Source organism: Ursus arctos, unplaced genomic scaffold (assembly GCF_023065955.2).
Source record: "Ursus arctos isolate Adak ecotype North America unplaced genomic scaffold, UrsArc2.0 scaffold_19, whole genome shotgun sequence".
NCBI lineage: Eukaryota > Metazoa > Chordata > Mammalia > Carnivora > Ursidae > Ursus > Ursus arctos.
Genome location: NW_026622863.1, coordinates 49391135 through 49416243, shown reverse-complemented (window position 1 = coordinate 49416243; position 25109 = coordinate 49391135). Strand labels below are relative to the sequence as shown.

The 25109-nt window shown below is 54.0% G+C and overlaps 1 protein-coding gene across 7 annotated transcripts; it reads left to right on the top strand.

The window, feature by feature from the left end:
* Positions 1-25045, top strand: SLC8A2 (solute carrier family 8 member A2). 7 transcript variants are annotated; one of them, XM_057314524.1, is made up of 11 exons: positions 1-682; positions 4953-5617; positions 11743-12165; positions 16351-16431; positions 16542-16587; positions 17028-17035; positions 18086-18197; positions 18504-18603; positions 20208-20210; positions 22298-22576; positions 23941-25045. In XM_057314524.1, the coding sequence occupies exons 1-11, from the start codon at positions 8-10 to the stop codon at positions 24315-24317; spliced, it is 2769 nt and encodes a 922-aa protein (XP_057170507.1). In that variant the 5' UTR covers positions 1-7; the 3' UTR covers positions 24318-25045. The 7 variants fall into 7 exon arrangements, with proteins under 7 accessions (XP_057170507.1, XP_057170503.1, XP_057170505.1 ...); XM_057314520.1 differs by lacking the exons at positions 16542-16587; positions 17028-17035 and adding an exon at positions 16605-16622 and having other exon boundaries at positions 16351-16454; positions 18073-18197; XM_057314522.1 differs by lacking the exons at positions 16542-16587; positions 17028-17035 and adding an exon at positions 16605-16626 and having other exon boundaries at positions 16351-16454.
* Positions 25046-25109: the final 64 nt, after the last annotated feature.

Sequence of the window (25109 nt, the reverse complement as noted above, 5' to 3'; positions counted from 1 at the left end):
ACTCTCCATGGCTCCCCTGGCCTTAGTGGGGTTTGCACTCCTCCTGGGGACACCCCCGTGCTCAGGGGCGGCCACCCCAACCCCCTCCCTGCCACCTCCCCCGGCCAATGACAGTGATACCAGCACAGGGGGCTGCCAGGGCTCCAACCGCTGCCAACCGGGGGTCCTGCTGCCCGTTTGGGAGCCCGATGACCCGTCACTGGGTGACAAGGCGGCGCGAGCTGTGGTCTACTTCGTGGCCATGGTTTACATGTTCCTGGGCGTGTCCATCATCGCCGACCGCTTCATGGCATCCATCGAGGTCATCACGTCAAAGGAGAAGGAGATCACCATCACCAAGGCCAACGGTGAGACCAGCGTGGGCACCGTCCGCATCTGGAACGAGACGGTGTCCAACCTCACGCTCATGGCCCTGGGCTCCTCAGCCCCTGAGATCCTGCTGTCTGTCATCGAGGTCTGCGGCCACAACTTCCAGGCAGGCGAGCTGGGTCCGGGCACCATCGTGGGCAGTGCTGCCTTCAACATGTTTGTGGTCATTGCCGTGTGCATCTATGTCATCCCAGCCGGTGAGAGCCGCAAGATCAAGCATCTGAGAGTCTTCTTTGTCACTGCCTCTTGGAGCATCTTCGCCTACGTCTGGCTTTATCTCATCCTTGCCGTCTTTTCCCCAGGTGTGGTCCAGGTGAGCAAGGACCCATGGACACCTCCTTGGTGCATGTATGTCGGCAAAATCCAGAGGGGTGGCTCCCTGGGCTTGGAGACTCGATCCATGTACTTGCAGAAATGCATGCTCACATCTGGGAGGGCCGCTAGGTATGGTTGTGCAGGTCACACACTGCACAAGGGCATTGGGCTAGAGAAGGCAAGTTGGGGCTGGAGTCCATTGAGTGTGCCCAAGCCATGTCTGGATGGCTCTGCAGGTCCTGGAAAGGGCTCATCTGCCCAGAGGGGGGTGACATTTTGCAATATACCCATCCAGAAGGGACTCCTTTTAGCTCTCACGATGGTGCCATATATTTTTAACAGAGTCCTTGTGATCTGTGTAATGCATACCACACGCAGTTCATGGTCTAGCCAGGTATTTGCCAGGTATGTTCACATGTTTTCTTACACTCCCTGTCTTTTGCATAATTTATTCCTATTTTTATAATAAGACCGCCTCCGTTTGCATAATTCATGCCACAGTTGCATAATCCAGCCTTGTGTTTTCTGACAGTGCTAATCAACTTGGGTAACTTGGTACGATTTGCATAATGTGTCCATGGGCCTGCATAAACATAGGCCCACATCTGCGTAATCTAGCTCTGTATTTGCCAGAGATGCAATTGTGATTTGCATAATTTGTTCATTATTCATAATTGATTTCTGATGGTAGGATAATTTATGCCACATCACTGTAATTTATACGCAATCCAATCCAACGTAGGTATAAGCCCAGTCCACTGCAAAGGCTCTTTGCATAATTTATTCCAACAGTGAGACAAAATTTAGCCCCACCACTCCATAATTTACACCCACATTCCCATAATCATTTGCCCCTCGTTTGTCCAGTATCTTAACCACATTTTGCTTAGTCTTCCTTTAAAACATGTGCCTAATTCATTTCCCATAACCCCATGACTGCTGCCTACATTTGCATAATTTATTTATGGACCTGGCCTAATTCGTTCACATACATGCATAATTTATTTGAGGCTACCCAGAATTCCTTCACACATGTGTGTAATCTCTCTGTGCATATCTGTCAGGTTCTGCCAATTCTAGTTTCTTTCCAGGAAGGAGCTGAAGTTAGAAGTATAAAAATTCTTTGCAGGTGATATAAAAGCAGAAGGGGGGGACCAGAAAGCACAGGTGAGCTAAGGGGGAGATGGTAGCACCAGGAAACAGGGATGAGAGAGGGAGAGAGACATTTACGGCAATTGACGACTGACTGTGATGCCGAGTCTCCTGGCTGCCATGGTGAAAAGTACAGAAGGATGCGTCTCATGGTTCTCACGTGCTATTAAAAAGGATGGTACGCTGACCTAGGTTTTCAAAGTGGTCTTTGATGAGGGTTTACAGCCAAACTATGAAGAGAATTCTAGACACCATGAGCAACAGGTGGGTAGGGATGGGGGTGGAGGAGAGAGATTTCCCTGAGAAGGAACCAGGCTCAGACTCAGAAAACAGGGTAGAAAATGCCTCAGCTTTGGGTGGAGACGTCACCACTGGGGGCGGGGGTCCCTTCGAGAGTAAGGTGGAGGCCAGAATTATGGGACATTTTCATGAAGTAATGGGAGGAACCGGCATGAGACCAAGATGGTGTCACTTCCTCCTCAACACAGTGAACTGGGGCAGTGAGATGGGTCTGGCTCTGGATTTTCTCCCAAAGTGCTGTGTGACCTCAGGCAAAGCCAGTACTCTCTCTGGGCCTCAGTTTTCACATCTGAACCATGGAAGGGGTTAGACCAGGCCCTTGGTTCTTGACCCTTCATACCCAGTGCTCCCTTTTTCTAGCGAGTGTTTTGTTACATCCCTTTCCTCTGACGTGAAATTCCTAGATGACAGGAGAGAGGCCTTCTATCCCTTCTATCCCAGTAGTCTGGTGCAGGGACCCTGAAGCCAGACACACTGGGTTCAAACCCCACTTCCCTGCTTCCTAGCTGTTCCTTGGGCAAGTTCCTCACCTTGTCTGTGCCTCAGGTTCCCCACCTGTCACCTGGATGTCGTCATAGGACTGACTTCGGAGGGCGGTGTGGGGATCAAATAAATTACACGTGGAAGGGCTCAGAACAGCAAGCCTAGAACAGAGTACATGTGAGCGATTCCTCCCATTAATGAACCTGCCTGTGCTGTTGGCTTTCCGAAGTCCGTATAATGGCCGAACTGTGATATAAAGGAAAGTAGTCTCTGACAGACCAACGTGCGTTTCCATATGTAAATGCTTCGGCACGGCTACGTTAAAAGTCATGGTGTGGGAACCAGATGCCAGCACCTACTTTTACTGAACAAGTTTGGGTTTGAGAGAAAGAAAAAGATCAGGAAACGTTCCATGCAAGTAGTTGAGCAGAGGAGTGCACAACTACAAGATTAAAAATAAGCATATTCAGCATATATTAAAGCATCAGGAAAATACTTCATATACACATAACAGAGCTGAGTTCTAGACTCCAGTTATTAGAAGCAGGTTTTTGAGGTTCTGAGGTCAGCCGGGACATGGGACTATTCTCTATTGTGTGGGACTGTCCCATGAGTTGCTGGACCAGATCCCCCACCCCGATCATCATGGCAGCCCGGAAAGAAGCCTAGATTGGAGACACCCCGTCTTGGGGGTGTTCCCATCCACTGAAGCTGTCTCACTTCTCTCCCAGGGTGGGCAAGTCCATATGCCCATTCTCAGTGGGTGCCCTGGAAGGAAGATGGGAGTCTCCTAGGATCACCTTTTATTTACCTGCAGGGAGAAGAGCAGATCTTAGGGGTTTGAGGCTGTCTTCTGATTTCAGGAGAATCCCCTGCAATATTACAGAGGGGCCAGTGCAATGAACATGAGGCTGGAGTTCATTTTACAGCTCACGTAGAAAATTCGGCTTCTTTTCACAGACCTGCCTGGGGGCTTTGTGAGGCTCTCTTTCCAAGTTCTGTCCTTCTCTCTGAGCCGTCAGTAAACAGAGCAACAAGGGGGTGTGGGGATTGGATCTTAAAAGATATTTTCCCTTCCAGGCCTATTTTAAAGACACCTCTGGGGGCCATCTGATGGTAAATAATCTTTAATCGTTTCTTCTTTATCTTTAATGAGAAGGGTAACCACTTGCAGACCTGAGTCCTGGACCTCAATGAGCGCTAGAGTAATAACTGTAATGTTCATTTCACATTTCGAGTATTTTCCATGTGTCAGGAACCAGCAGTGCTAAGTGTTAGGGGTGCATAAGCTCATTCAGTCTTGGGGACGCCCCCATTTTACAGGCAAGAGGCTGAGCCAGACCTCCCTCTTCTGGAACCAGGATCTGAACTCAGCTTTGCCTTGTCTCTCTGGGGAGGTAGCATGTAAACATGGGAACTTGCTGTATGAGGCTGTGAGAGGAGCCAAACTTGTGCCTCTTTTAGAGTCAAAGTCCCGTCCCTAAGGGCCAAGCGGATTCTACAGAAGGAGAGTCTGGCAAACGCTGTATTCACTGGTTGGAGGAGGGAGGTGGGGGAAGGGAGTGGGGGGTGGGGAATCAGGGAGCTTTAGGAAGGGGTTGAGCAGAGAGGGGGCCCTGGGTGATGGGTGGGGTTTGGACAGGTTGGGGCATCCCAGGTGAGGAGGGGTGGAGAGGAAATGGAGCAGGGAGAAAAAGTTGGAGGGAGAGAGAGGCAGGTCTTAAGAGACACAGGCTCTGCCCCTTGAGGGGGGCTGAGACCACAGGGTGGGGACCTGTCTGTCGCCTAGTGGAGACAGCTTCAGGATGTCTGGGTTCCTGGCACTGGGGTAGGTGGGCGTGGTTCTTAGCGTGTTAAAAGGTGGGTGGGTGGGTGGATGATGGGTGGATGGACGGATGCGTGAATGCATACATCAGACCAGGAAAGAGGCGGAGGGAGAGATACTGCGAAGAATCTCACAAGGGAGAGGGGTATCTACAAAAGATATAAGAGGAGAACAAGGAGACAAGGAGACAGGCAACAAGAGAGGAAAAGAGATTCAAAAACCGACCGACACCGACTGGGACGGAGGCAGGGAGAGAAAGAGACAACGACCTAGACAGAGAGAGAGATGGACAGAGGCAGAGACGAGCCGGCACCAAAGGGAAGTAGAAAGGGGACGAAGCGGGGCAGGGACCGAGATGCGGGGAGATGCGGGACGGGGCGCGGAGGGGGTTCCCGGCAACCACGGGGACCCAGCGGCGGGCGAGAGAGACGCGGGGGCGGCCGGACGGCGGGGCGGCGAGCGCGCCCCCTGGCGGTGCGGCGGTCCTGACCCGCGCGGCCGCCCGCAGGTGTGGGAGGCGCTGCTGACCCTCGTCTTCTTCCCGGTGTGCGTGGTGTTCGCCTGGATGGCCGACAAGCGGCTGCTTTTCTACAAGTACGTGTACAAGCGCTACCGCACCGACCCGCGCAGCGGCATCATCATCGGCGCCGAGGGCGACCCCCCCAAGAGCATCGAGCTGGACGGCACGTTCGTGGGCGCCGAGGTGCCGGGCGAGCTGGGCGGCCTGGGCCCGGGCCCCGCCGAGGCCCGCGAGCTGGACGCCAGCCGCCGCGAGGTCATCCAGATCCTCAAGGACCTCAAGCAGAAGCACCCGGACAAGGACCTGGAGCAGCTGGTGGGCATCGCCAACTACTACGCGCTGCTGCACCAGCAGAAGAGCCGCGCCTTCTACCGCATCCAGGCCACGCGGCTGATGACGGGCGCGGGCAACGTGCTGCGGCGACACGCGGTGGACGCGTCGCGCAGGGCCTCCCCATCCGAGGGCCCTGGCGAGGACGAGGACGACGGCGCCAGCCGCATCTTCTTCGAGCCCAGCCTCTACCACTGCCTGGAGAACTGCGGCTCCGTGCTGCTGTCCGTCACCTGCCAAGGCGGGGAGGGCAACAGCACGTTCTACGTGGACTACCGCACCGAGGACGGCTCTGCCAAGGCCGGCTCCGACTACGAGTACAGGTGGGTCGGCTGTTCGCGGGTGGGAGGTTCCGCGGTCCCGCGGCCTCCGCGCTCATCGGGCTTGCGGCCGACTCCCGCGCCCATCCTTACCTTGCCTTGCGCCGACCAGCGGCATTCCTTGTTCACTCATTCATCCACCGCGGAGAGCCTTCTTCGGACCGCACACTCTTCTAGAATTTGCCAGATAGCATGGCTGTCCCCTCTCCGCAGGCTGCCCCTCCCACGCGTGTTATCTGCCTGTGAGTTTTAGTGCTGACACCACCCTGTGTTCATTATTATAGCTCCATTATATGTAGTGTTACCTGCTAGAACAAGTACCCCCCCACACGCACACCATTACTAAAGTAAAAACGTTTATTGAGCACCTACTGTATACTTGGGGGTATACCATGGTGAACAAGACAACCAAGGTCCCTACCCTCGAGTTGCAGTAAAGTAATGAACTACTAAATAGATAAAAATATCAAGCGATGGTAAGTGCTATGTGGGAAAATTAAATGTGATAAGAGGGGAGAGGCAGTCCCCAAATTATCCCCAGTTCTTTGGTGGTACCATAAAGAAGCCCCTCCCCCCACCTGTGCACCCTCCTGTGTCTCCCTGCCCCCCTGTCCCTCTCCTCCCCCCTCTTTGAGCAGACCTGTGATCTTCCCTCCTTCAGCAATTCCTACTGAGCACCTACTATGTGCCAGGTGCTACCTTGAGAACACAGAACAGTAGGGCCGCCTGGGTGGCTCAGTGGGTTAAGCCTGGGACTCTTGATTTTGGCTCAGGTCATGATCTCAGGGTTGTGAAATCATGCCCAGTCCAGCTGGGCACTGGGTGTGGAGCCTGCTTAAGATTCTCCCTCTCCCTCTGCTCCTCCCCCTCTAAAAAAAAAAGAACACAGGTCAGTAAACAAGATAACTTCTCTATCCTCATGTGACCCACAAAATTCTTTATCTGTTTGTAGTTCTTCCGTCCATACCACACTCTTTCAAGCAGAAGAGCTTTACAGTGTAGTTTGTTGACCGAGGGGCAGTCTGTCATAGTTCCCTATAATAATACCAACATTTTTCACGGGTCTACTATGTGCCAGAAATGGATCTGGGCCATGAAGACCAGCAGTGAACGGAACACGTCAAGTCTCTGCCCAAATGCAACTGACATTCTCGTGGGGAGTAGACACTGAAGACAGAAAAATGTCAGCTGTGAAGAAATTAAAGCAGAGTATGGGAGAGGGTGTTGGTGACTGAGCTTCTCCCGGGTTCCACCTGCCAAGCAGTCTGCCACACCTCCCTTTCATCCTCTTTCCGGAGTAGAGCTGAGGCGGACCTGGTCACTGATCTTTGGTTCTGCTCGTGCTGCAGTCAGTCCCTCATCCCTTTAACTCTTTTCTTCCTAGGGCTGCGTTTCTGGGGTTCACAAACCTTCAGCTCCACCACTGCGCCCCAGCAAAGACCATCACTAGCCCAGCCTCCCCCACCTCTGCCAATCACATCTTCCTATCTTTCTACCGCTTTGGGCATTCGTAGGTCATTCCCTCCACCTCGGGTCAGTCCAAGACCCTTTGATCAGCCCATCCCCATTCATTTCTCCTACCCTCCCGCCCCACCCGCCCTACTCTGCTTCTCCCCAGTGGGGCTCAGGATCTTTGTTCTGTCATCCTGTAGCGTGGGACCCCTTTGGTCGTCCATGACCTCTGCCTTCCATCCTCTCCCTACCATCCCACATCTTCCAGCCTCCTTCGACTGAGGAAAAGGCATTCACCATACTGGGGCCTGCTGTCACTCAACCTCTTCACCCTTCCAGTCCCACCCACACCCCTAGTCTGCAACTGCCCTCACCAAAGGTTTTGCAGAAGGAAGTGAGTACAAGTGTCACCTGCTGGGATCAGAGGTACCTTTCTCACCTGCAAATGACCTCAGTACTGAGATGTCTGAAGTGCAGGAGTAAATGCTGCTCAGTGGTGGAACCAAAGAGTGAGGCAAAGTTGACACCTTCCTCCTGTCCCTCCTCTCCTAACCCAGGTGACAGTCACAGGCCTGGCATCACTTATCAAAGCAGCTTAGGTCCAGGACTGGGAGGGACTAGGGACTAGGTCCAGTCCAAGTTTAGCCCTGAACCCCGTTCCTTGAGCAAGTCCCTGCTTCAGTGTGGGCCATCAGGGATGTCACGTACAGTTATTGAGGTTGTGCACTGCATAAGAGCACCACATCTAAGAAAGCTCTATTCACATAGTGGACATTGTAAGTTTGTATGTCTATTATGACAACGTCCTGATTCATGGAAATAAAGTGTCTTGAAGAAGGGAAGCCATTTTCCGATTTGCCCATAGGTACCACATGGATTAGGGTGATCTGTGGGCCTCAGTTTCTCCAAATTAAACCTGATCTCTGAGGCACAGAAGAGCACAGCTGTTTCAAGATTCTGAGATTTAGGCCCCTAGAATCCGAACATGCTAAGGGTCTAAAGTTTTAAGATTTCAGGATTCCCACATTTGGGTATTCTAATCCACAGCCCAACCAGTCTCCGATTTGCTGGTTCTAAGATTTTCATCTTCCCAGAGTTTGGGCATCCTGTGTTGAAACACAAGTCTATCTTCTATATGCCTATCATACCTAGTTTCTAAAATCCCCATGTTCTTTTTCCTCCCAACCATTTATTTTGGAAAAAAAAAAAATTTCACGCCCACAGAAGGGCTGCAGAAATGGTTTGGTGAACCCTCATAGAACCTTCGCCCAGAGTCACCAATTGTTCATATTTTGTCCTGTTTGCATTCACTCACTCTCCCTAATATACACTAGTATTAATCATTGTGGCACTAGATGGGAGCGAATTGCAGACAGCATGACCACTCACCCATAAATACTTGAGTGTGCCTCGCTAAGATTTACGACACCCCCCGCCACAGTCACCATCCGACTGCCACACTCAGGAAATGTAATACTGAATCAATATTATTATCCAGTCTGCAGTCCCTGTTTGCATTTTCCCCTGCTCGTCCCTGGAACATCCTTGTGGCTGTGTTTTCCCTCCCTCTCTCTTTTCCACTGCTATATTTGGTTGTCCTGTCTCTTTAGACTTCTTCGGTCTCGATCAATCCCTCCACTTCCCCATGACTTTCGTGATCCTGACACTTTTGTTCATTTTTTTAAAGTTTTTTTCATTTATTTGTCATTTATTCATTTATTTATGAGTGAGAGAGAGAGAGCACAAGCAGAGGGAGCAGCAGGCGGAAGGAGAAGCAGGCTCCCTGCTGAGCAAGGAGCCTGATAGGGGACTTGATTCCAGGACACTGGGATCATGACCTGAGTCGAAAGCAGATGCTTAACCTACTGAGCCACCCAGGCGTCCCGATCCTGACACTTTTGAAGATAGGCCAGTTCGTAGGGTTTGTCAGATGTGTCCTCGTGATTAGATTCAGGTGATGCACTTTTGGCCAGAAGTCGTGTAAATAATGCAGTGTCCTCAGTGCGTTATATCAAGAGGCCCATGACAATCACCTGTCCCCACTACTAGTGATGTCCACTTTAACCATTTGGTAAAGATGGTGCTAAAATCCCCACTTAAGCTTACATTTCTAACATCCCATAACTTAGCATTCTAAGATGTTAATCTTTTTTTAAAGAAAGATTTTATTTATTTATCTGAGAGAGAGAGAGAGAATGGTGGGAGGAGCAGAGAGAGGGGGACAAGCAGACTCTGTGCTGAGCGAGGAGCCCAACGTGGGGCTCGATCTTACGGCCCTGAGATCATGACCTGAGCTGAAAGCAGGTGTCAGATGCTTAACCCACTAAGCCACTCAGGCACCCCTAAGATTCTAATCTTAATACACAAATATCACTAGCTAACTTTTGTTGAGTGCTTCCCTTGCATTTTAACTCAATCCTTTTAACACACCACCACGAAGCAGACGCTTGTTATTAGCTCCAATTTACAGGTGGGGAACCTCAGGTTCAGAGGGCTCCTAACTGCCGAGATCACACAGCCAACGCAGCAGCGCGACCGGGCTCGGAGCAGGTGGGCTCACTGGGCTGGGTGCCTCGGGCACCATGGACAGCGTCTCCTGAGCAGCGGGCTGCAGCCACAGGGAGCCCCCCCTTACCTGTCTTCTCCAGGCTTGTCATCTGGTTCTACCTCTTTGCCAGAACCTTGGGGTTCCTCTGCTCCCTCTGCCCTCCTCCCCCGACAGAGTTGGACTTCTCTGAGAGAACTGGAGCCCAGGCCCTGTTTCTTATGAAAGTGATCACAGTAATGATAGAGAACATTCATGGATCATATAGCACCTTTCAGAAATGGTGCCGGGGGTGCATGCTGAGATGGATGGGAGGGGAAATTATAGATTTTCAAGGTGCATTTACATCCCAGGGTCATTTTGATGCCTGCCAGGAGCCCATTCATTCCCTGTCCCCTCAAAGTTTCACTCTGACTACTCTGATGTCATCATCTCATTTCTTCCCCTGCCCCATTAGAAAGCATCTCGCATATGTTTAGAGACTTACACTAATGATATTCATTTAGACCTAAGCCAGCTCATGGCCTCACCCTCCTCAGAGGCCTCCCATGCTTCCCACTCCACTTGGACTAAGCACCAAAGTCCCCACTGGGGCCCACCAAGGCCTCTGACATCTGCCCTGTTTCCTCTGTGATGTCATTTCCCTCATCTCCCTCGCCCTTTACTCCCTCCAGTGGAGCCACGCTCACCTCCTCAAATACTCCAGGCTGCTCCTGCCTCAGGACATTTGTACTGGCTGTTCCCTTTGCCAGGGATGCTTTTCCCCAGATAGCCTCTACTTGGCTCCCTCCCTCACCTCCCTCAAGTCTCTGCTCAAACGTCACCTCTCAGAAAAGCTCACCCTGACTTCCTAACACGACACCTTCTCACTTCCTACACTCCTTCCTCTGTTTTCCTCTATTTTTCTCCATAGCACCATCACCACCTGACAGTTTATTACATGTTTGTTGTTTATCCATCTCTTGCACTAGAACAGAAGCTTCACCAGGGTAGGAATTTTTCTCTGATCTTTTTTTAAAAAAAAGATTTTATTTACTTATTTGAGAGAGAGAAAGCAAGAGACAGAGCATAAGCAGAGGGGGAGGGGCAGAGGGTGAGAGAGAAGCAGACTCCCCACCAAGCAGGGAGCCGATGCGGGGCTCGATCCCAGGACCCTGGAATCACGACCTGAGCCAAAGGCAGATGCTTAACTGACTGAGCCACCCAGGTGCCCCTCTGATCTGTCTTTGCTGCCATTTCCCCAACAATACGAACAGTGCCTGGCACACAGCAGCTGCTCCGTAAATATTTGTTGAATGAATGGACCATAATTAGATTATTGAATGTGTAATTGTCACCGTGTTGTGGCTCTCCCACGAGGCTGTGAGTGCGGTGAGCCCTGTGAAGACACGGCTTCTTCACCACTCTGTTCCCAGCACCGCCCAGACAGGGCATAGAAAAGATGCTCAGGGAGTATTTGTTGAATGAATGACTGACACCAAGTTAAGGAGTGTGGACGTTCTCTTGTGGGTACCCAGGAGGCCTCAAGTGTTTTCATCAGAAGTGTGAAAAGGTCAGCTCAGGGCCCCACATCCCTGCTACTCCCAAGTGTGGTCCCTGTATCCTATGGGAGAACCCACATCCTGTGGGAGTGACGTAGAAATGCAGTCTTGAAACCCGGAGCCACTGACCCAGAATCTGCATTTTAGCAAGATCTCCCAGGGGATTTGTGTGCACTTTGAGAAGTGTGGCTGTGGAACACTGCAGGTTCTCTCCACTCTGGGATTTTGCACGCGCTGTTCCCTCTGCCTGGAGCATTTCTGTCCACTAGAAACTCCCCCAGGAAGCCGGCGCTGATCTCATCTTCATCATTATCTATTTAATGCTGGCGCTCCTAATCCTCGTGGGTTCCACGTTGGGAGGGGCTGACTCTGTCTTGTTCCCCTTCTGCATCCCCTCCTCGCCCCCCGCCAGGAAGCCCACCCTGATTCATCCTCAGTATTATTTGTTTAATGCCTGTCCACCCTCATACCTGGGAGTTTTCGGTGGCGCCTTTCCCTCCTCCAGGAAGCCTGCCCTGGCTCCTCTCTTTCCCACAGAACCGCTGACCCACCTTCACCTCTTTCTTTCCCCTCCAACCCTCCCGCCGCAGCGAGGGCACGCTGGTGTTCAAGCCGGGCGAGACACAGAAGGAGCTGCGCATCGGCATCATCGACGACGACATCTTTGAGGAGGACGAACATTTCTTCGTGCGGCTGCTGAACCTGCGCGTCGGGGACGCGCAGGGCATGTTCGAGCCCGACGGCGGCGGGCGGCCCAAGGGACGGCTGGTGGCGCCACTGCTGGCCACCGTCACCATCCTGGACGACGACCACGCGGGCATCTTCTCCTTCCAGGACCGCCTGCTGCACGTGAGCGAGTGCATGGGCACCGTGGACGTGCGCGTCGTGCGCAGCTCGGGCGCCCGGGGCACGGTGCGCCTCCCGTACCGCACGGTGGACGGCACGGCGCGCGGCGGCGGCGTGCACTACGAGGACGCGTGCGGCGAGCTCGAGTTCGGCGACGACGAGACCATGTGAGCGCGCCGGGGCGGGGAGGGAATACGGCTCGGCGGGGAGATGGGGCGGGGCCGGAGGCGTGGGCGCGGCCGACGAGGGGGCGGGGTCGCGGGATCGGGGCTGGGCCTTGGGGGCGTGTCTTGTAGTGGGCGGGGCCGGAGTGAGGGCTGGGGAGGCGGGGCACGGCCCAAGGAGGGGGCGGGACAGGGGCTAGGAGGGAGGAGACAGGAGTGGTGGGGCGGGGCCAAGAGGAAGGGACAGAACGTGAGAAGGGGGTGGGAAAAAGAGGCTGGTTTGAGGAGAGAGGAGGGTGCACCCGAGGAGGAAGGGACAGGTGAGGAGAGAGGAAAGGAGGTAGGATAGACACCTGGGGAGAGGCGTGTAGAGGATTTAATTGGTAGCTGGTAGGAGATGAAATGTGGCCTAAGGAGAGGGGGCTCGTGGACAAGAGGGGAGCGTCCGATCGAGGTGGGACGGTGCCTGTGGAAATGGAGAACAAGCAAGGCCTAAAGCGGTGAATGGGGTCTGGGTAGGGACCCAAGGAATTGGACGCAGAAGGCGTGAGAAGGCGGGGCCTAAGGGGATAGGGTGGAGCTTGGGGCAGGACTAGGGAAAGGATGGAGCTTGTGGGTAGGGGGAAGAGCCTGGGGAAATTGCAGGACGCTTAAGGGGAATGTGGGCGGGGCTTTGGGAAAGGCCCAGTAGGAATATGGGGGCCTGAGAAGGTAGAGTTAGGGCCTGGAGAGACACTGAGGAAACTGGAAGACACTGGATTTGCGGAAGGTGGCGTGGGGTCTGGTGAAGTGGGCTGAATCCACAGACACAGCCAACACACACCCTGGCACATACAGAATCACCAAGCCACAGACACGCTCGCTAAAACACGGCGTCAGGGCTGGTCTCACGCCCAGACACCCGGCCACCCCCTTACACAGATGCCCGAGTCTCCCCACTGTGTGCCTGCAGCCTCACTTCCCCCGCCGCCTGCCTGGGATGCAGACGTTGCCTCCCCCCTTTGCCTGCGCCCATCCGCCCCCGCACGCCCGTCTGTCTCCCTCCTCCTGCCGCCCACGCTCCTCCCACCGAGCAGAGCCCCCACCGCGCTCCCTTCCCCCTCTTCCTCCTTGCTTCTGTGCCTTGGCCTCCGCTCAGCTTCTCACTGCTCTCCCCGCCTCTCCAACCCTCCCTTCGCGTCTCCGCGTCTCTCGCTCCTGGCAGTCTCTCTCTGGGTCTCTGTTAATCTCTAGATCTCGGTCCCCAGTGCCTAGCTCTCTGGCTCGGGTTATATTTCAGTTACGGACTCTCCGTGCCTTTCCATCTCTCTGTCTGGCTCGAGCTGAGAACTTGGGTTGAGGTCTGAGGGCACCATCCCAGACCCCATCTATCACATTCAAGAGGCAGGGGGAATGGGGAGAGTTGTGTTTCTGCTCATTCTGGTCCTTCCTGTAGTCTAACCGGCTTCTCTCCTGCTGCTGCGACCCCATAGGCCCTCTCCTCCCCCACACGGCTTCCCCAGGCTGGGACGCCCTCTGCCCCCGCCCCCACCCTTGCCCCCGCCCAAGCTTCCAGCTGTGGCTTCAGATGACAGAGAACAGGAGGCTAATTAGCGTTTAGGGAAACACATCCTTCCTCTCACGGGCAGGCGCTAATTAGAGGTGCTTGGAAGCAGCCCGGCTGGAGGGGCCGCCCCAGGCAGGATCAACATCGAGGTGGAGGAGAGACACCCAGAGATGGAGTGGCGGGGAGAGAATGTGAGAGAGAGAGAGAGAGAGAGAGAGAGACCTAAAGATAGAGATGGAGAGATAGAGACAGAGTCACAGAGTTAGAGAAAGACAGAAACTTTGATACAAAGGGAGAAGGAAACAAATATGTGGAGAGACGGAGCCAGAAAGGTTGAGAGGCTGCGATGCAGGAAGCCTGCAGGGAAGCGAGATGCAGGAAAGAAAGAGACCTTCTTACTGAGAGAAACGCAGTGGGACTCAGGGAAGGAGAGATCCTCTTGATGCGACAGAGAGAAAAGAGTTTGGGTCAGAGAGAGGCACAAGAGACAGGATGCAAAGGAGACTGCTTCATGATCAGAGGCTGCGGAGGGCGGGAGAGTGGGGTTTCCAGGAAACAGGGATGGCAGGCATGAGGGCGGCAGAGTGTCAGACTGGGGAGAAAGCCTGCTTCCTTTGATCCCAGGAAGTCCTGCCTTTGTCTACCTCCAGTCCCTCTTGCTGTCCCCTGCCAGTTGGGTTTCCCCTCACTGGGTCCCCTGAGGGCGCGCCTGTCATGGCACCCGTTGGCGCGCATGTCACTGCATGTCAGTCACCGCATGTCAGCGGATCACGGCGTGTCTGCGAGAGACTGAGCGTCGGAGGTGTGTGTGTATCACCCTGTCAGCGTGTCACCAGGTCGGCCGCTGTCTGCGTGTCAGGGTGTGTGAGGAGAATGTCTCCGGAGACCCTGCTTCTTACCACAGTGTTCCAGCACCTTGGACAGCTCCCAGCCCCCTCCTGAGGTTGGGGGCGGCCATTTCTTTTCACCCACGGAAAATTTAAAATATCCTGAGACCAGGAGGGGGTGAGGGTGGAGGTGGGCATATGTCCCCACATGACTATCTTGCGTGCATCTGTCTTTGCATGGGTGTTGCTGTGTCCTGTATGTTTGTGTATGGAGATGGGTCCCTTGAGAGACTGTATGATTGAGAGCCTCTTGTTAACTTGGGCTATTCTATCCTGTGGACACCAACAGACAGAAATGGGGAGAGAAGGACACAGATGAAGAAAGGTAGAGAGCTGGGGAAGAACCTGAGACAGAGAGGATCAGAGATGGAGAGAGGGAAAGAGACTGAAGGGAATAAAAATAAACAGACACCAAGAGGCATAATGAGGGAGATAGAAGGAAGGAAAGTCTACATGGTACCACAGTGGGGCTCTGCAGGTTGGCGAAGTCGCGAGGCTGTGGTGGGGGTGTTGTGCTAACAGGCATCTGGTCTGTGTGATTTTGCCACTGCATAGGGAATGGTTGCGGGGTGCGATGGTGTGTGGGTGTGGGCGGTGTGATTGGCTGAGCTTCCTCTGCTGGGTGATTGTGTGGGCTGGGTGTTTGTGTTTCTGGGTTCTGGGGCCGGGCCTTGAGGTTCCTACAGCTGAAAGAGCTGCTAGTGGCAGGGCTGTGGGCTTTCTGGGGTTGTGGGTCTTTGTGAGTATGGAGGGTGCGTTGTGTGCCTGGAGGGCACAAATAACTCCTGGCTGTTCCTCCCTAGTCACCCCCTGGTTACCATAGCAGCGGGGATGCTGAGAAGATCAATTAGCACTCAGTTAACCCTCAGAACAGTGGTCAGGACAGAGGCCAGGAAGCAGAGTGTCTCCTGAGCGGAAGGATTAGCGTTAACAAATGTTTCTGGAAGGCATACTATGAGCTAGGCCCTGTTCTAGGCCTTGGGGATACAGCAAAGAATGTAAATGAACAAAGATCACTGCCCTGGTGGAACTTGCATTTTAATGTGAAGAGGCAAATGGCAAACCATAAACAAAAAAATAAACATTAGGTGGTATGTTAGAAGGTGATATGAAACAAAGAAGAAATAGAGCTGAGTAAGAGGGTTGGGTATTCCGGGGTCTGGTCAGGGGTGGATTTCAAAATTAAAGAAGGTGGTGGGAGTGAGCTTCAATGAGAAATTAATTTGAACAGAGATCCAGAGAAACTGAGGTAATGAGCCTGGGGAAGAGCGTTGTAGGTGGACAAAACAGCCAGTGCAAAGGCCCTGAGGCACAAGCAGGCCTGACATGTTCAAGGAATAGTGAGGAGGCCAGCGTCGCTGGAGTGGGTGAGCAAGGGGGCATGGGGCAGGGGGCCAGAAAGGGGAAAAGGACCACACTACATGGGGCCTTGTTGGTCATTGTAAGGACTTCGGTTTTTATTTTGGCTGAGACAGGAGCCATGTGAACATTTTGAGCAGAGGAAGGATCTACTCTAACTTTGATTTTATCAGGATCCTTCAGGTGGCTATTTGATAAACCTCAGCTTCCTTAGTTGTTTCTGGGCTTGTTTCTGTCAAGCAGGGATAATAGAGAGCCTTCCTGTGGGGGCGGTTGTGAGGACTGAGATTAGGGAGCCGGGGATGGAGGGGTGCTCAAAAAAACGGGCTAGTGGGTGAGTTATCTGGCAGTTTGGGGAGGGGGCTTATGCTGGGTGCTCTTCCTCCCCCCCCTCAGGAAAACTCTTCAGGTAAAGATAGTTGATGACGAGGAATATGAGAAAAAGGATAATTTCTTCATCGAGCTGGGCCAGCCGCAGTGGCTTAAGCGAGGGATTTCAGGTGAGGGGTGATGGGTGGGCTGTGGGAGAGGTAAGGGGTCCAGGGTGGGAGGACCCTTGGAGGCTCCATTAGTGGGTGCTCCTTCAGGCTCATGGATCTGAGCTTCCCAGGGAAGCAATCTCACCTTCTCTCTGTTCTCTCTCTCCCCAGCTCTGCTGCTCAATCAAGGTGAGTGGAGTTACCTCTGGGCTTTGACTGGAGGGGGGACATGGGAGGGGGGTCTCAGGGGAGGCTCAAGCTACCTTTCCACGTCACGTTTGAGGCAAGTTAGAAGTGAAGGCAGATTTGGGGCCGGGTGAGGGTTGGAACTGACCTCAGAATTGGTAGGGCCTGTTGAGTTTGGAGTTAGAGTTGGAGGCCAAGGTCATGTTTTTGTTTTGTTTTTGAGCTAGAGAGAGAGAGAGAGAGAGAGAGAGAGAGCATGTGATTGGTGGGGAGGGGCAGAGGGAGAGGGTGAGAGAGAATCTTAGGTAGGCTCCACGCCCATTGCAGAGCTCAATGTGGGGCTTGATCTCATGACCCTGAAATCATGACTTGTGCTGAAATCAAGAGTCGGACACTCAACCGACTGAGCCACCCAGGTGCCCCAAGATCATGTTTTGTTTGTAGTTAAGGTTGGGGAATGGTAAGTCAGGATCCCATCTGGGTTTATGGTGGGGTCATATTAGAATTGGGGTCAAATTTAGATCAAAGCTTAGGTGGGGGTTGAAGGTGAGTTTGGGAGAGTTATGGTTCAAATTGGGGCCAGGGTCAGAGATTGGGGTGGGGGTGGGGGCAGTGGCTTGAAGATAAGAGACAAAGTAGTTTTGGAGCTGAGATCAGAATTGGGGTTTGGGGTTAGGATTAGGGTCAGACTAAAGATTGTATTAGTCAGGGAGCTGCCATAACAAATAGGCCCCCAAATCCCAGCAGCTTAACACAATAAAAGTCATTGCTGGCAGAGTTTTCTGAGAGCATTCATGGTGGAGGTGGCTTTCCACTGAGAGTTGGGGATAGGTTGGTGCTGGGCTTGGACAAAGGTCTAACATGTTTTGGGGAGATAAATGAGCTCAGCGCCAGCTAATGGGTGGGTCTGGGTCCAAGATCTGTACTGAAATTGGGAATCCCCTCTTTCCTCACCACCTCAGACACACTCAAGGATGTTTTTCAGAGCTTAGATGTAGAGACAAGGCCTCCTTCCACAAGGTTGGTGAAGATAATGATGATGGTGGTGATTTGAACAAAGGAAATACCATTTTTGGATTATTCGTTGTGTGCGGGCACTGTGCTAGACACCACACATGAACTAACTTCTTTAGCCATCACAGCCACCCATGAGGTAGCTACCGTCATTGTGCCTGTTTTATAGATACAAGCACGAGGCACAGAGAGTCCAAGGCATTACCCAGGGTCATACAGCAGAGCCCACCAGCTGAACTTCATGGACCAGCTGGGTCTTAGGTTGGGGAAGATGGTGGTCAGGTGGGACACAGGGGCAGGCTAGGGGCATGCCACCAAGGAGGCTTTCCAGAGGACAGCAGACAGAGTTTTCTTCCTCAATGGGAACAGGTAGCGAGGGCATCATGGGCCCAGTGAGATGTGCCTCCCTGGAGTCTAACACCCATCGTTCATGCTTTAGGGGATGGGGACAGGAAGCTGACAGCCGAGGAGGAGGAGGCCCGGAGGATAGCAGAGATGGGCAAGCCAGTACTTGGGGAAAACTGCCGGCTGGAGGTCATCATCGAGGAGTCATATGATTTTAAGGTGACTTTCTGGGGCCCCAGCTTCCTGGAGTCTTGTCTAAGTCATTTCTTTGGGGAGGGTCCAGGAGGAATCAACTATGAGGGTCACAAGGGAGGGGTGGCCAAGGATCCCAGACCATCCTCACATCCCTCTGTTAGCACCATGGACAGCAGCACTCCCGGTTCCCTTCTTGCTGTGAACCGGGGCTGTGGGGTGTTGGGGACCCCTGAACATGGGCTTGAGCCCCAACCTCAGTGTTCTTCAGGGAGCCTCAGGGGTGCCCTGAGGTCATGGGCAATGATCTTTTCCCCACCCTTTCATCCTCAGAACACGGTGGATAAACTCATCAAGAAAACCAACTTGGCTTTGGTGATTGGGACCCATTCCTGGAGGGAACAGTTTTTAGAGGCTGTTACGGTGAGCGCAGGTAAGTGGGGAGGGAGGAGAAAGAAGAGAGAGAGAGAGGGATGGAGAGACAGGGGGTTGGGGAGGAAGAGAGAGAAAAGACTAGAAAGAGAGAAAGGACGAGGAGAGAAGGACAGAGCACAATAGAGAAGAGAAAGAGAACAAGAAAGACAAACAGGGAAGGACGGAAAAAAAGATAAGGAACAGATACAAACAGGAGAAACAGACACACAAAGAGAGATGCTCAGAGAACCATGGAGAAAGACAGAGACATGGAGAGAGGACAAGAGAGGTAAAGAGTGAAGACCCTAAACTGCAGAAGGCCAGAGAGAGAGAGACCAGGAGACACTGAGACAGCTGGAGGGGGTGGAGGTGGAGAGCTGCGGGTGGAGCGGTCTTGTCCGGTGGAGTTTTTTCATCAGACAGCCGCAGGGTGGGACCAGGTTAAAAGTCTTGGCCTCCCCAGACAGCCTGGGATCCTCTGTTGCCATGGAGACAGTCACCAGGGCACCCAGCTCTCTCTCACCTGTGCAGTTCTCCCTCCTTAGGTCTCAGGCGGGCCCACACTGCCCCCCGGTGGCCAGAGACACCATGACACTTGGCTTCACAGGCTCAATCCTGGAGACCAACATTGGCCCTTTGTGATACAGATTGGGGAAACTGAGGCCCAGAGTCTGAGGAGGGACTGGCCTGAAGTCCCACAGGGAATTCGGAAAGAGCTGAGGTGGAGCTCAAGGCTTCTGTCCCTTACACATCAGGTTTCCTTCAGGGAGGCCTAACTGGTAGGAACTGAAAACACACCAGGAATTGTGGTTGCTCAGTGGGATCAAAAGAAGCCAGGCTTCAGGGATGGAAAAATCCCAGGGAGCGGAGCTGCAGACAGCAGCTCGGAGGTCTAATAGAAACGAAGCCACATTCTTTCAGTATCTATTTCCGAGGGATCCTCTGAATTCAGCCCTCTTAGGACAGTGCTGGGGACAAAGAGATAACCATGACAGTTGGGCCTTGCTCTCACAGAGCTCACAGTCTGGGGGGAGACAGACCTGTCACAAGAGAGTGACAACCCAGAGTAGGCAGGGCTGGGACGGGGGACCCGAGCTTGCTGCGGGAGCCCAGATAGGGTGTTGACCCAGCCTGAAGGTCAGGGAGGGCTCCCTGGAGGAGGAGGGTTCTGAGCTGAGTCTTCAAATTGGAATAAGAGTTAGCCAGGAGGAGGAAGAAGACAGGGAGGTGTTCCAGGCAGAGGGAAAACCAAGTCCAGAGTCTAGAAGTCTGCTGGGTCATGGCACATTTGGGGAGGGTGACTAGTTTTAGGCGTGAAGAAACAGCACGGAACAAGGCTGGAGGTGGGCAGAATCCAGACCATGCGGGTCCTCATAGGCCACAGTAGGGAGCTTGGGTGTCATTTCGGTGCATGGGGGCCTGTGGAGCATTCTGAATGGGGGAAGCTCCGGGCACTGGAGGGAGCCCATGGAAGGAAGAATGAGAGGCTGGGGTGGGGCGTGACGATGTGAAGAGGAATTGGAGCTTCTGTCCAAGAATACTGGGGAGCCACGGCCCTCCCCCTGGGCTTAGTGAAGAGGAGAGGGTGTGAGACGCTGGTCATGGAGGGCCAACGTGAATCAGCCGGTGGGTCTGTAGAAAGCAACAGATTCCGTAGGAGGAAGGAGTGGATGGGGGGAGGGGAAAACCATATCGGTGATAAGTAATCATCCCGATGGTGACAGTGATGACAGGGACTGTGGAGTACCAGGCAGCTTGGAAGTCCATTTCCTGTATGACCTCATTTAACCGATGTTTCCCAAGTATCTGGCTCGATGCTTGATCATTTCGCTCTTTGTTCAACAAATGCCTTTCTGTCCTTGATGTGAGCACAGAGCTGCTCGAGGCACCGGGCGGAGAAGGTCAGTTCTCACCCCCTTGGAGGATGACTCATGGCCTGTCTGGCACGTAGAGGTGCTTTTGTATTAAATCCTTTACCTCCTGGCCTCAACCGTAAGCTCTTTGAAGGGTGGCCTTGGTTTGGAGTGTCTGTGACTCTCCCCAGGCACATGAAGGGGCCTTCAAAGAATACCCATCAGGCTGGAGGCAGGCCGGGGGCACAGAGAGTCCTTCCTGTGGCCTGACTCATGTAGTCATCACGGCCTTCTCTTGAGGCTGGTCTAGCTCCTCCTCCCATTTCTCAGATAGGCATCCGGAGGCTCAGAGAGGTTAGGACACTGATTCAAGATCACACAGCAGATCCAAGGTTTGACACCAGAAAGGTAGCTCTGGAGCCACAGACATAACCGTGAACCTCCCTCCGTGGGAAAGGCTGAAGAAGAGCCTCGCCAGATGGGAAAGGCCAGAGAAGTAAGCAGAGGCCAGAGCCTGCCGGTTCTCAAATGCCAAGTGCAGGAGTGTGGGCCTGGGTCTCAGGGCAGTAGGAAACCAAGGCAGGATTTGAAGCCAGGCAGGGTAAGCCCCCAAGAGATGCAGTGATAGCAGCCCCTTCCCTCCTAAGAGTGTGTTCTCCCCCCTCTGACCTTGGCCACGTCTCAGTGTGGCCGATTAAGAATGCGTTCCGCGGTGAACACCAGAAAAACTCAACCACAGCGGCTTAAGCACGCTTGTTTCTTTCTCTCACAGAACAAAGAAATCTGTAGGAGGCGATAAAGAGTCGGCATCTCAGTAACATCCTTAAATGCCCAGGCTCCTTCTTTGTTTCTCTTTCCCACACTCAGCGGTTTGCCCTCCTGGTTGCAAGATGGCTGCTGCACCACCAGGTGTCAAGTTCACATTCCAGGCAGGCAGAAAGAGGAAGCAAGGAGGGTTACACTGTTCCTTATCGGCATCCTTCTGGATGTCGTGCTTGGCCACTCGAGTTGTTCACTAGTTCTCATTCATTGCTTTATGCTTCTCAGTTTAGGGCAAGGTAGACGAAACATTTCTTCTGTGCTTTCCTGTTCTAAGTCAAAAGCAGGTCAAATTCCGCCACAGTACCTGACACAAACCACTCTAACGGTGAGTGAGGCATCCCTGACGAGGTTCAGAAAAACACACCCATAACACCGTGCCCGTGTCAGGAAAGCCGGAGCCTTCCAGAAACCCTCCGTTTAGGTCTCATTGCCAGACTGGGTCCCATGGCCACTGCTGCAAGGGATTCTGAGAAAGCAAGTATTTAGTTGAGGACAGGACTGCCACTAGCTGCAAGGAATTCCAGGAAAGTGAATATTTTATCTGAGGACACGGTTGTTGTTAGCCCGAAGGGATTCTGGGAATGTAAATAATGTTAGCTGGGTATCTGGCTGGCGCGCTAGCTGCAAAGGATTCTGGGATAGCAAGCATCGTTAGCGGAGTATGTGGCTACGGTTAGCTGCAGTGAATCAGAGGAAGTCAATATTTCTAGCTACAGAAATGGCTGTCTGTAGATGGTAGTTGTAAAGTCTTCTGAGGAAAAGACTCTTTTTTTAGCTAGGGATGTGGCCACCCCTGGGAGCAAGGGATCCTAGCAAGCCAGATATTTTTAGCTGGGTACGCAGCCTCTATCTTTAAGGGATCCTGGAAAAGCGAGAATTTTTATCTGGGCGCGTACATTCTCCTAGCGGCAAGGGATTCTGGGAAAGCAATTAGTTTTATGGAACTTACTGCGGGGAAATTGCACAAAATGGGAGGGGTCTGGAGGCAAGGAAGGAGGGAGCATGGGTGTGTGCCCCAGCTGGGTCGTGTGCCCACAGGGGACGAGGAGGAGGAGGAGGACGGGTCCCGGGAGGAACGGCTGCCTTCCTGCTTTGACTACGTCATGCACTTCCTGACGGTGTTCTGGAAGGTGCTATTCGCCTGTGTGCCCCCCACCGAGTACTGCCACGGCTGGGCCTGCTTCGGCGTCTGCATCCTGGTCATCGGCCTGCTCACCGCGCTTATAGGGGACCTGGCCTCCCACTTTGGCTGCACCGTTGGCCTCAAGGACTCTGTCAACGCTGTAGTCTTCGTGGCCCTGGGCACCTCCATCCCCGGTAACCCCCTGGGAAACTGCTTGTCCGGGTAGAGTCTCAGAGACGTCAGACAGTAGAGCCTAAAAGAAAGGTTCTGCAGATATCAGGTGGTGGAGTCATACAGAACCAACATGGTGGGTCCCATAGAGATATGAGGAAGGAACATAATAGAAACTAGGCGGCGGGGGTCCTGTAGATTCAATATACAGACTGAATCCTCCTCAAAAGCAGCCAGGTGGAATGTCCCATAGAATTAAGGGGGTGGGAAATGTAGAAAGCAGACGATGGACTCCATAGAAAGAAGGAGGTGGGGCATTAAGAAAAAGGTAGGAGAGGGGTCCCATAGAAATAAGGTGGAGACTTCATAGGTACCATCCAGTTGGTGCCCATAGAAACAAGATGTTAATTACCTTCCCCTCGAGAAACCATGTGGGAGGTTCCATCGAAGGTGGAGGGTACAGTCGAAACCAGATGTTGGAGGCGGGGTGCCATACAAATGAGAAAACGGAGCCTCAAAGCCCTGGAGTATGTCCCATGGAAATACAATGGCCATGATCCCCTCTTCCCAAAAAAACCCGAGGGAGGGTCCCTTAGACAAATTCTTAAAAGAGTGGGAAGACCAGATGCGGGAAGCCTGACACCTTTTTTTCCCCACATGGATATGTTCACCCGTCGGGTGGTGGCGCTGTAGGCCCAGAAAGCAGGCGGCGGGTCCCGTAGCCTGTTGTGAATGGTTCCCTGGTGCCGGCGCTCCGTACGTATCAGAGATCTGAGTTATTAGCAAGATGTTCGAAAGTGGGCAGAGGCCATAGAAACCAGGCTGTATGCTTAACAGAAACCCCGTGGGGGCATGGACAGGAACAGGATCGCGTGCGGATGGAACCTAACCGTATTTTGTGCAGCCAGGTGGCTGATGGGATGATTGGGCCAATCGAACAATGGGCGGTGGGTTCATGCGAGGCGGAGAGTGATTCCTATGGAGAGCAGTTGAGTCCCACAAAAGTAGGCAGCAGGCCCCATAGCGTGCAGAGACTGGGCCCCCCGCCCCCCAAATCAGACAGTGAGTCCACAGGAAACGGTTAGTAGATGCCATAGAAAGTAGGTAGTGGAGACCACCGAAAGCAGACAAGCCCCAGAGAAAGCGGGCAGCGAGTTCCATAGAATGCAGGCAGCTGGTTCCGCAGACAGCAGGCGCAGGGATGGTGACCCACCTGACCTCTTGGCGGGGGGGGGGGGGGGGGGGGGCAAAGGGCCGCGGGTGCCGAGCTGCAGCGGCGGGGGGCGGGGATGGCGCCCGGGGGCGTGGGGACGCTGTCGGGTCCTACGGAAAGCAGGCGGCGGGGACCGGCGGAGCGCCTCTGACCGCCCCGTCTCTGCCCACGCAGACACGTTCGCCAGCAAGGTGGCGGCGCTGCAGGACCAGTGCGCGGACGCGTCCATCGGCAACGTGACGGGCTCCAACGCCGTGAACGTGTTCCTGGGCCTGGGCGTGGCCTGGTCGGTGGCCGCCGTGTACTGGGCGGTGCAGGGCCGCCCGTTCGAGGTGCGCACCGGCACGCTGGCCTTCTCCGTCACGCTCTTCACCGTCTTCGCCTTCGTGGGCATCGCCGTGCTGCTGTACCGGCGCCGGCCGCACATCGGGGGCGAGCTGGGCGGCCCGCGCGGCCCCAAGCTCGCCACCACCGCTCTCTTCCTGGGCCTCTGGTTCCTCTACATCCTCTTCGCCAGCCTCGAGGCTTACTGCCACATCCGGGGCTTCTAGGGCCCCCCTCCGCCCCAGAGACTCGGCCGCCCCTGCTCCGGACCCACGTCTCCTCTGTCCTCCAGAGATTCAGCCTCCTCTCCTGGGACTCAGCCTCCCTTCCTCCTGGGAACTGATAGCCCCGTCCTCTGTCCCCACTGACATCCTCCTCCGTCCCCCTCGGGAGTCTCCCCGAGGTACCCGCAACTGCAGCCCGTGCCTGTTAGTCACTGTCTACATCCCCGGGGACATTTCCACCTCGAGACCCCTCCCCAGAGGACCGTCCCCAACCCAGTGACCTTCTAGAGAATCTACCATCTGTCTCCCTAGACACCCAGGCTTGCCCTATCCCTTACCACCCCGACCCCCTTCCTTAGTGGATACCACCACCACCACCACGACCACCAGGGACCTGTACCCCAGGGTCTCAGAACCTAGCCCTCCCTGGGGGACCTTTGAAGGAGGCTGATCCGTTCCAGAATGTCCCCGATCTCAGCCCTTCCCCCCAGCCCTCAGGGAGCTCTGTTCAGCCCCCGGGGGCGGGGCGGAGGAACAGGTAGGTGCGTGCAGAAGGGGGCCACACCTTCCCTGATTTCTCCACTCAGGCCCTTGGGAGGACACTAATTCTCGAGGCTTGGAGAAGGGAGGGGAGAAGTTTGGGGTTTCAGAGCTGGAGGAGGCACATTTGAACCTGCAACTTCTCACATTCCAGCGCCCCCACTCGCCTCCACTACCTCTGAGAGCCCAGCCATGCCTTGGAAGGGGGGGGGGGCTGTGTGTATATATAGTGTGTTTGGGGGAGGGAGGACGCGG

What these genes read in the sequence shown, in the direction of transcription:
- SLC8A2 (XM_057314524.1), top strand. Translation starts at nt 8, where the DNA reads ATGGCTCCCCTGGCCTTAGTGGGGTTTGCACTCCTCCTGGGGACACCC. An exon ending in TTTCCCCAGGTGTGGTCCAG is followed by an intron (nt 683 to 4,952) that starts GTGAGCAAGGAC and finishes GGCCGCCCGCAG; the next exon opens with GTGTGGGAGGCGCTGCTGAC. An exon ending in ATCGAGCTGGGCCAGCCGCA is followed by an intron (nt 16,432 to 16,541) that starts GTGGCTTAAGCG and finishes GTGCTCCTTCAG; the next exon opens with GCTCATGGATCTGAGCTTCC.